This window comes from Portunus trituberculatus, chromosome 15 (genome assembly GCF_017591435.1).
Source record: "Portunus trituberculatus isolate SZX2019 chromosome 15, ASM1759143v1, whole genome shotgun sequence".
In the NCBI taxonomy this organism is placed as follows: domain Eukaryota; kingdom Metazoa; phylum Arthropoda; class Malacostraca; order Decapoda; family Portunidae; genus Portunus; species Portunus trituberculatus.
In genome coordinates this window covers 8,208,629-8,219,453 of record NC_059269.1, presented here as the reverse complement: position 1 = coordinate 8,219,453, position 10,825 = coordinate 8,208,629, and the positions used below count along the sequence as shown (strand labels likewise).

At 39.1% G+C, this 10,825-nt stretch overlaps 1 protein-coding gene and 1 long non-coding RNA gene across 4 annotated transcripts in view; both read left to right on the top strand.

Annotated features, from left to right (window-relative positions):
• The first annotated feature begins 661 nt into the window (after positions 1 to 661).
• Positions 662 to 6,112, top strand: LOC123504219 (peptide methionine sulfoxide reductase MsrB-like). 3 transcript variants are annotated; one of them, XM_045254573.1, is made up of 6 exons: positions 662 to 790; positions 1,784 to 1,889; positions 3,939 to 4,051; positions 4,486 to 4,562; positions 4,992 to 5,112; positions 5,883 to 6,112. In XM_045254573.1, exons 2-6 carry the CDS (start codon positions 1,787 to 1,789, stop codon positions 5,982 to 5,984), a joined length of 516 nt encoding a protein of 171 aa, XP_045110508.1. In that variant the 5' UTR covers positions 662 to 790; positions 1,784 to 1,786; the 3' UTR covers positions 5,985 to 6,112. The 3 variants fall into 3 exon arrangements, with proteins under 3 accessions (XP_045110508.1, XP_045110506.1, XP_045110507.1); XM_045254571.1 differs by lacking the exon at positions 662 to 790 and adding an exon at positions 1,426 to 1,553; XM_045254572.1 differs by lacking the exon at positions 662 to 790 and adding an exon at positions 1,563 to 1,693.
• Positions 6,113 to 6,787: 675 nt separating this feature from the next.
• LOC123504304 overlaps positions 6,788 to 10,825 on the top strand; it is a 19,500-nt gene continuing 15,462 nt past the window's right edge. Inside the window, exons 1-2 of the long non-coding RNA XR_006674796.1 lie at positions 6,788 to 8,377; positions 9,041 to 9,199. This is a non-coding gene — a long non-coding RNA (uncharacterized LOC123504304). The remainder of the gene's footprint in view (positions 8,378 to 9,040; positions 9,200 to 10,825) is intronic.

Here is a 10,825-nt window from a genome sequence, read left to right as displayed (position 1 = left end):
CAACCATAGTGAATTACACACACACACACGCTAAGTACCATGAAAGAAAAAGACACATACACACACACAGGCCTATCCGAAGATCGGAAATAATGAGCTCTGAGCTCGTTCCGTTCCGTAGAGACTGCAGCAGATCAAACAGTGAAAACACACACACACACACAGCCACTTTCCCCTCCAACACCCTCCAGCTGGGAGCTGGGTGTCAGTGGTTCCAGCTGGTGGGCTCCCTCATAACGAAAGATAAGGCATTACATACACACACACACAGTCTCAGTCCTTTCCGAAGCTGGTGGGCTCCCTCATAACGAAAGATAAGGCAACACACACACACATACACAGTCTCAGTCCTATCCGAAGATCGCTCTATGAGCTCTGAGCTTGCTCCGTAATGGGGAAGGCTGGCTAGGTGACTACCGGGCGACCATAGTGAATTACACACACACACACACACACACACACGCAAAGTACCATGAAAGAAAATGACACACACACACACACAGCCACCTTTTCCTCCAACACCCTCCTGCTGGGAGATGGGTGTCAGTGGTTCCAGCTGGTGGGCTCCCTCATAACGAAACATAAGGCAACACACACACACACACACACACACACACACACACACACACACAGTGTGTGTGTGTGTGAGGCCAATGAGGCCAAGGGACGATCTATGAAGAGGGCGAGTGTTAACGAGTTGTGAGGCCACACGTACTGGAATCGATGGGAAAACAGAACGACCCTTGTGTGTGGATGTTGTGCACCGTGCCCGCCCAGAATTCCTACAGTGGTAAGAGTAAAAAGGAATGTTCCAGTGAAGATGAGTCACAGATACAGTAGCTATGTATGCTCTTAGTAGGTATACTATGGGGTCCTGCCAACCTTTCAAGCATCGTTCCATTACACTGCTGTTTTGAATAAATAGGAGCAGTATCATATATTTTGACCTGTATTACTTGCACATGTGCTAATAAAAAAAGATCTCAGTGTAGTTACCCTTCGGCTCTCTGACCTTAACCTTTTCATTTCTATTGTTTTTTCTTTTCCAGTAACATTCGGCGTTATATTTCTTGCTATCTTCTGTCAGTATTTTCATGCTAACTGCTCTTCATCTTGCTAACTGGGCATCAATTTCCTCTCCTCTAGTGGCTTTGATCGTTTCACAACTCTCCTCCTTCCTCCCCTCCTCTCTCGTGGAAGGGATCAGTACCCGCTGGTGGACTAAGAAATGCTTCCCTGTGATGTACATATTTTCTAAAATATCAACGAGTTACGAAACCCGAAACATAGCTTCGGCTCGTATCCCTGAAAAATTATTCTCCAGTGTTGTGATATTACTGCTGAGAATACTTGATAACTATGTCAATATATTTTAATTCATTATCATTATGATTTGACCATTATTTGTATGAGGGAAAGTCTTCGCCATGAAGTGCTAACAGCATCTTCAGACTGATAAACTTTGGGGTCGTTTTCCTCCGTGGCGGAGTGCAAACTGCAAAGCACGGAGTGCACTGTATTTTAAATAGTATCAATCTTTAAAGATAAACACAGTAAGTTAAGTTTAAAGAAAAGTCGTGACGAATTTGATTCTATCCTATATTAATAAACAATTATATAATCAGTTTACAAAGACTGGCGCTTGCTACTTCGGAGTTTGAGAATAACAACAGTTCATTTACCTAACGTGAGGGTGAGAGAAACTGACACAAATTAGAGAATGTAGATGAATGTTTAGGGGAGAGGGTGATAGGTGATAGTGACAATAATTGTACCATTGCAGGACATGGCAGGGTTTGGAGGAACAGGCCGGCGAGTGGCAGGTGTGTGTGGCAGACTTTGGGGTGGTGCCAGAGGAGCCACCAGCAGGAGTCTTGTTTGCTCTGCAGGTAACTAGGGCAAATCTTACTAATATCTGTTCCTTATGTATTTTATTGCCTTCCCTTTCCTGGGATAGCAAGCTTATGGTAAAACATGGTTTAGGTTAGGCTGGGATAAGAAAAAAACTCAGGATTATTATTATTTGAGAACTTTGTTAACTTTCTAGTCTAACATAACATTATCTAATCAAACCTAACATTGGACAAAGAACCCCTGGATCGTCTTTAAGGGCATCAACCTAACCTGGGCTGTGCCATCTACCCTCCCTCTACTCAAGTCAGTCTAAATTGGCCATCTAGATTTTTCCATGGGTTTCACATGGATTCTCCCACTATTGCCACCTCTCCATAGATCACAGGCTTTTTTTTTATACTATGTGGGCTTTTCACGGGAATTTATGAGCTAAAGGGGGTACTTTTTGGGGTACCTCCTATCTCAAAGCCCCCGCTATGAAACCGTTGCCCTGAGTTAGAAGCCCAACCTATACTCGGACCATAGACAGGATTTGAACCCGTGCGCTTGGAGACCCCGCGGACCCCAAAGCACGCATGGTTCCACTGTACTAGCCTTGCTCCCCCTTACCCTTTTTCTATCTTACTTTTTTTTTCCTCTGTTCTTAAATAGATTGGTGTATTTCTGAAATTATTTCTGATATCATTTTAACTTTTCTTCCATATCACTGATGAGTTAAAAACCAAAGTATGTTTTATGTATAAAGACTGGTGAGTGAAATGAGGTGGAGGTATCAGCAGGGTCACACCCCCCTCCCCCTCATATGCCACATTTAGTGTTCGGGGAGACTTTTTTACAGAAAACAGTCATGTGAAACTAAAGTTAGAATTATTTCAGAAATAATGAATTTTGAAAATACGCCAATTAATACAGAGACAGAGAGAGAGAGAAAGAAAGACAGAGATAAGGGTAAGGAGGTGGAATGGTGTTGGAGAAAGAAGGCAAGCTCATGATCTATGGAGAGGTGACAATGACCAGTGGGAAAAGCCTGATGAAACCCATGGCCACACCTAAATGTCCAGTTTAGAGTGACCAAAGTATGAACAGCCCTTTAAAGACCCCTCTACCCCCCTGTGTTAAAGCAGGGGGTTCACCAGAAAAGGCTGTCACTAGTGAGGGATCAAACCTTTCCACTTGCTGGGTATATGTGCTACCCATACACCACTGTTGCCAGAGCTCTTTAGGGTGTTACGACAAACATGTCGTAACTTTAGTATTCTATTGATTCCTTAGATACAAGTACTATGTAAAGAGATGTGACTTTTAGCTTGGAACATTTGTTAGCCATCTGTCCCCTGCCTCTCACTGGCACTCTGTCCACCAACTTCTGCTTGCTAATGATGACCAGCTATCCTGTACAGGAAGGAACTCCTCCTGGTACTGTTGTTCCATATTTGACAAAACCATATAATACATGATAGTAGTAAATAGAGCATATTATGATCTAATATACTACAGTGTATACAGTATAGGTGTTATCCTAAGTTATCTGCAGCAATATACTTGCATGTATGGCAGCAATTTGTTTTTCCATACTGTACTGAGAGAGTAATGCTAAACTCAGTGTGATTCTGATTGAGCAGCTATGGGAAGGAGAAAAGAGATTGAAAAATCACAAAAAAACAAAAAAAACAAGCTGATCTCAGTCTAGCTCCTGTGATGCTTGTGAGGAAAGAAAGAAAAAAGAGAGAAAACTATGGTATAACTCTTCATACCCTAACATGTCTTCAGATGGAAATGCTTTTGTTATTTTGATATTATTCGCTTTTTGCAAGTAAAGAAGTAAAGGCAGTGAATGAGGAAGTGAAAGTGTTTTGTTTTTTGGTTTTGTCTGGTATTCCCTTGTTTATCGGGTAGGACAGTACCTCAAAATGGACTTTGAATTGAGCATTTGGCATTTTACCCAAGTTGATGCCCTTGCTGCCCTCAGATCATGGTTAGATTTGAACAGTGGCCCCAAAAGCATTTCTGAACGATTCCATTGTGACTTGGCAACCACTTGTGTAATATAGATAAACTTGCATCTCATATCTCTTCCTTATCAGTGTGTGCATCGGGTACTGCTAAGAAGGACTTTAAGAAGATGACATCTGAGGAATGGAAGAAACACCTAACACCACAACAGTACTATGTCACCAGAGAGGCGGGCACTGAACCAGTGAGACACAGAAATGAGTATTATAGAGAAGTGTGTGTGTGTGTGTGTGTGTGTGTGTGTGTGTGTGTGTGTGTGTGTGTGTGTGTGTGTGTGTGTGTGTGTGTGTGTGTGTGTGTGTGTGTGTGTGTGTGTGTGTTGTACTGGCAACACAATATCAGGAATGGCTAGAAGTATGAAGGCTTTATTAAATTGTGTAGGGATTCAAAGATCATTTGGTCCTGATTTCTAAGGCTGTATTTCATTCTTATGTGTTAGGGATTCAGTTTCCCTCTCATGGCTAAGAGTTTATCTCTTCTTCTGATTAGTTTCTTTTTTTTTCTGTAATGTTCCAAAAGGGAGAGTATCATGTACTGGAACAATATTTGATGTTTTTTCCTTTTCTTTATTAGAGAATGCACTTTATGTGTGACTGTCATTGTTATTGTTTGTTACAGGCATTTTCAGGGGAATTCTATGACCATCATGAGAAAGGGACGTACCTCTGTGTCTGCTGTGGCTCGGAACTCTTCAGGTGAGAGTGCTGTTTGGCATCTGCAAGGCATAAAATAGTTGTGGAATTCTGTCACTTGTTATTGTTACTACTAATCCCAGAACCAAAGACAATCAGTGAAATTAATAATGATTTGAACAAACATGATTCAAGATTTTAGTGTAATAGTTCCATTGAGCTAAGGATTGGAATAGGTGCAGGATAAAGAACAGTCTTATTATGAAAAGGTAGGGCTTAACAAGTCCATGCAACTTTGCTATGCCTATAGTTCTAGGGTGTCCATGAGACAACCACTTTCCACCAGGGGTTGATATGGCTAAGAGCATAATTAATATGTTTTGAGCATGTGGTGCTTTGTTTGGGCCACCTAATGTTAGATTGCAGGCTAGGTATATAGGTAGATAAATACACTTGTGAGAATAAGATTTCTTCTCTCATTTTTATTTCCAGCTCAGAGGCCAAGTATGATTCAGGGAGTGGCTGGCCATCCTTCCACTCCGCAGCAGGGAAGGTCACCACCCGCACAGATCGCTCCTTCTTGATGGTGCGGACTGAGGTGCTGTGTGGTGAGGTAAGACTGAAGAAAGAGGAGGTTAACAAACAGAATGAGAAGGAGAAGGAGGGAGTTACATGGAAGAAGGGAAGGATTATGCTAGTTAGAATGTTTTAAGCTTTTCTCTTCCCCATGATGAACTTTTGATGATTGAGGTCACTTAAGGAAAGATACTGACCCACTTCATTTCCTTTTGTGTGAAGGTCATTTGGATTTTATTTATTTAATGTTTTTTGCCATTTGTGTTCTTCCTATACATTTTTAATTATAGACATTTATTTCCATTCCTTCCCCTCCTTTTCGTGCAGTGATGATCTGGTTTGTGAGTTTCTTCATTCTCTTTCTCTTCTTGCTCATATGTTCTATGTTTTCATCATCTCTCAGTATTGCCTTTACTTCCTTCTTTTCCTTCCCCTCTTACATTGCTGTTAATTATGGTACTAAGACTTGTAATCAGAAATGCTTTGCTTTCTCACTATCACAATTTTCAAAGACCACAGAAATGATTAACTGGTTTCTTAAGACTTTTTTCCAGTTACCCAACAATGTAGAAATATAGGTAATTTCTCATTATATATATATATATATATATATATATATATATATATATATATATATATATATATATATATATATATATATATATATATATATATATATATATTTATTTAAGAATCTTAAAAACTCATATAATTTTAACGAGCCTTTTGAGACAAGGGAGATATGATGCAGAATTGTATCTGAATATTGGCCTACCTTTTATTCTCTTTTCCTTTCCTCTTCCTCAGTGCAATGCTCATCTTGGCCATGTCTTTTCTGATGGACCAAAGCCAACAGGCCTCCGTTACTGCATCAACTCCTTGTCCCTCAAATTTTCCCAGAAGACCTGATAGAGTGTATGCATACGTTTGTAAGCCTTCACCATTGTATATATGTAGAGCAGTGTGAGTGTGTGTATTATAAAAGTTGAAATGTCATATATATATATTTATAAATATTAAAATGCTTAGATTATGGAGTCCTTATCTAATTGTTCTTACCTAATTTTATTTTTACCAGATTGAAGTAAGCTTTTAATGTCTCAGTTTTTTGAGTTGGTCCTTGCACACACAACATAGTCAGTCAAAATATTCCATTGGCTGCTTGCTCTGTCAGGAAAACTTATCCTCTTACAACTTTCTTTGCTCTTTTTCGATATAAATTCTTACTGTGTTTTCAGTGTTCATTCTTGTAGCACCACAGAATTGATGATATCATTATATTTTTTTCTTTTTACACATTTGTACTTCATGATTATGTTACCTAATTTTTGTCTCTTCTATTACTGATAACTTTAGTTTGTCAAGCCTTTCTTCATTACTGACTCTCTCTCTCTCTCTCTCTCTCTCTCTCTCTCTCTCTCTCTCTCTCTCTCTCTCTCTCTCTCTCTCTCTCTCTCATAATATTAGACAAGAAGGCCAGTTTTTTTTTTTTTTTTTTTTTTTTTTTTTTTTTTTTTTACGGTAAGGCCTATAGCGCCTGTAGGCACACTTGAAGAGTGTATGGGAAGCGCTGTTCAGCTTCCGCCCATTAGTGGCGCAGGCAATTTTATTTATATGGTACCCATATTAGGGCCCATATCACCGCCCAAGCTCATCTTGAGTGTAGCCACCTAGAAGCTTGGTATCATGGTGATATGTAGGTAACTTTAAACCACTCGACAAATGGCAAAGTGTTTTAAGGCTGTACGTGGTGGGATTCGAACCTACGCGTGGACGTCTGCCCGATCCCACTCTCACTACCTTATCCACTATGCCACCGCCTCCCAAGGGTATCATAGCAGAATGGCATTTTCAAGTTTACTACATATAACTTTTAAGACCTTGAAAATTTCTATAGATAAGACTTTCCAGGAAACTTACAGATAGGTCAGTTAGCTCTTCAATCATCATAAGTATGTGAAGAGGGAGGGGCAGTAAGCAACAGGCTTTCAAAAATTATGCTGGTTGCCATGTATGTCTATAGGTCTTATTCTGAAACCTTTTAATTAATCAGCTTCGGGATTTTCATAGGTCACATAGATGATTAAGTGGGTTTTCTGGATTGTATTTCCTATGTGACGTGAAGATCTTTTTAATCTATCACTAGAATGCATTTGAAAACTGCACCATTCCATGTACAGTAAGCCCCATCACTTTGCGAATTAATTAGTCTGGTGAAACTACCGCGAAATACGAATTTTGCCAAACACGAGTTCTTTATACCATATATATTGCCTAAAAAATGCCTCAATCAGTCTTTGGTCATTGCCAAAGTCCGTCTTTTGACCCCTAAAATACCATCTTTTGAAATAAAATCTTTTGCCTTTACATGTACAAAAAAAGACCAATAAACAATAAATAAAGCTAATAAAACATGATATAAAGGCTGTAACTACTGTTTTTTCACCCGTTTACCTTGCCCACTTTTGTTCTTGCCGCCACCACCATTGTCCTTAGCCCCACCGGTACCACCAGTTGCGCTGTTAGAGGTCATGTTGGCAGTAAATCACCAGAATTCGTTCCCACACTAGCAGAACAGAGGGTAGCACAAGCAAAATAGCTGAATGGGACTCTCACACTGCATTCTGATAGGTTTAGAGAGAGATCTGACGTCACCAGGGAGCTGCGTGGTTCACCATGCGACAACCAGGGGACCGCCAAGTTTGAATTCAAATCGCCAAGCGTGCACTCGTGGTCCGTGGCCACCCTACCGCCAAAACTGAATTTCGCCAAGCTGAGATTTGCCAAGTGCGGGGGCTTACTGTAGAGGCTTTTGAATATAGTGGAGGCAAGGTGTGGAATTTAATAATTTTAATAGAGATAGGAAGATGAAATAAGAGTGTTTCCATGTTACAATGGCCATCAGTCTTGATGTTTAATCCATTTATTTTGGTTCTCACAACATTAATTCTTTGCTAAAATATCTTGGTATTTGCTTCTTAACTCTTTGAATAAGTTCTTGACATACCACTTAATTTCTCACTTTATGCAACTGTAACTTTATCCACATCAAGGAGGCTAGACTTTCTTTTATAAGTGAACATCCATCTTTCCCATTTATACAGGCTACTTCCTCCTGAAACCAGAAACCTGATGTCGGGTTGAAGTATTCTTAGATGAGACTGTAATCTGCTGCATATCTCTTTGTGTATGTATCAAGACTTCTTTATTTGTGATCAGTGAATGATGTGGTTACACACTCTGCAAGGGTATGCTCATGCTGCATACAGGGGATAAACCATGAACCAGTCTGATTCCACTTGGTGAGTGTTGTTAGACCTAATCACTTGTTGTACAGTGGTTTACCAATGACAGTGTGGCATTATGCAAAAAGTGACTATTTTCTCATTTGTTAAAGTTTAAAGGAGCTGTGCTTGCATCCTTTATCTAGGTGACCTATCCCTTTGAACATCCAAAGTTACTGAGACTTCTATATTTCATTCTCTGCCATGTGAGAGTGAGAGACAATTAGAATATTAAATGTAACCAAAACTTCTTAATCAATGAGCAAAACACCCTTAAAAGCCCTGTAAATAGGGTTGACTTGTATTTTAGGGACATATTAGTCAAACTAATTGTCTTCCTCTCAACCTTGGATATGTACTAATGAAAGACATTTTCAGAACTCAGTCTAACTAATTAGTATAACATAGCTTGAGCATTACTACTTCAAAATTCAGGAAAACACCTTAAACCATGAATAATCTCCTTTGGGGTAGCAAAGCTGTTAATTTTTATAAGGATTCCTCCAACAGCACTCCTATTACTATTGTATCCTGAGAAAAAATTGTGGTGCTTTCCTGAACTCATTAGTTTATATATCTACCTATTACATTCTCATTGATTTCTTCTGTATTGTCCAGCCGTCTAGTTATATAGGACTTTGCAAACTAATGCTATTCTTTTGCCCTTCCCTTCTCCCTTAGTTGTATCTATTGGACATACCAAACCTCCCATGTATGTGATCTTGGTGATGCCACATTAGCCAACCATCAGCTCATCTAATGGACTAGCTATTAGCTGTTTTGGTTGGAGGCGTCACTCAATTCTAGATGGGGTTCTCCCCATCTTGGTAAGAAATCTAGGTAAGAAATTCTCATTACTGTCAACATCATTGCTATTAACAGGCACCAAGGCATCTCTCAGTTCATCCCTGACCTACGAGTATATAAACTCTTATGACCTAATATTGTTTCATAGTGTTAAATCATCATGATTTTTCTCACTCTTGTTCTGGGTTTATGAAATTAAGTTTGTTGGCTTTATTGCTTCCCTTTGTTAAAACATTTATATGCAGGATAGAACCAAATTGTTTAAACTCACCCACAACAACTAATAATTCTTTATTCAAGTAGTCATTATTTTATTCATAGATTTATAAGTTTATAATTTTCTTTCTAAAAGCTATGTAGCCTTAATTGTCTTATAGCCTTCTTATCTCACGGACAGCTTCTAATGAGTCTTTGACAGGAACTAGAAATGAGATAGTATTCAACTTATTTATTTATTTTTCCTCTCTCTTTTTGTGAATTATGTGATTTTGTTCCATTGCTGCTCATTTATCATTTTGCAGATCCTTGAGGGAAATGAATTTATGATAAAAATAATGGTGTTGTAAATAATAATAATAATGATAATAATAATAATGATAATATTAATAATAATAATAATAATAATAATAATATTATTATTATTATTATTATTATTATTATTATTGTGTGTGTGTGTGTGTGTGTGTTGTTGTTGTTGTTGTTGTTGTTGTTGTTGTTATTTTTTCTATAGTCTTTAAAAATATCCTCTTTATTCTGTAATGCGCTTTCTAGTTCCTCCATTCTTTTGTAGTGTATTTTGATTTCCACCTCGGAAAAAAATGCCTTCTCGTCATTAATGCAGCGAGTGATGAATGGCGGTGTTGCCTCACGTTGCTCCGCCCACGTTCACTTACACGGATGGGTCTGAGACATTTGATATTACTCAAATTACTGTGACGTCATATCCCAATATAAAGTTCCTTTGCAACATCAGAAGAGTGGTTCAGTTTCCAAAACTTGGGATAAAATTTTAATAACATGCAAATGGCGGAATAAAACAAGGGCTTTATTAGTTGGCCAAACAAACTTAGGCAGAGGTTCAAGGGGAAGGAAGGGATGACGGGAGATTCAAAGGAATGGTGTGTGGTATTAAGGATGGGATGCTCGAAAAAAGGAGTTTTGGCGGCATTTAACGCTACGGTATATTTTACTGTATGGCAGGTAATCATGACTGACGTCTGGTGTTTGTTTAGTATCGCCACTATGCACCACACGCAAGGGATGGAGGCACAGAGGGAGAGCGGAGAAAGGTTCCTGCCCCTGGAAAGATAATACTACGCCACTCACATTGAAAAGTGGCACAACGAAGCGTTTTTTTCCAACACAGCCGCAAGTTAACTTCCTCTCTCGGAGTTAGTGATGGTGGCAGGTCTTGCTTCGTTGGTCTCCTCCCCTGGTAATGCCCGTCGGTCGTGTTTCACTGGCGGCATTTCCTTTCCATTAGTCTCTCGTGTCATGTAACATGGCCTGTTCAGACATTTAAGTCATAACAAAAGCAGGTGAATGATCATCACCAAGAATAAGAGTTATGTTGCTGTAGAACATAACCATGAAGACAAAGGAATATCCAAATGATTACTAGGGTAATTGCGCAAGGCATTCATTAAATGTTACGTTGCT

Coding starts and splice junctions, on each gene's coding strand:
- LOC123504219 (XM_045254573.1), top strand. CDS start 1,787: ATGGCAGGGTTTGGAGGAACAGGCCGGCGAGTGGCAGGTGTGTGTGGC. Junction 1,890..3,938: donor GAGTCTTGTTTGCTCTGCAG/GTAACTAGGGCA, acceptor CTTCCTTATCAG/TGTGTGCATCGGGTACTGCT. Junction 4,052..4,485: donor GAGAGGCGGGCACTGAACCA/GTGAGACACAGA, acceptor TGTTTGTTACAG/GCATTTTCAGGGGAATTCTA.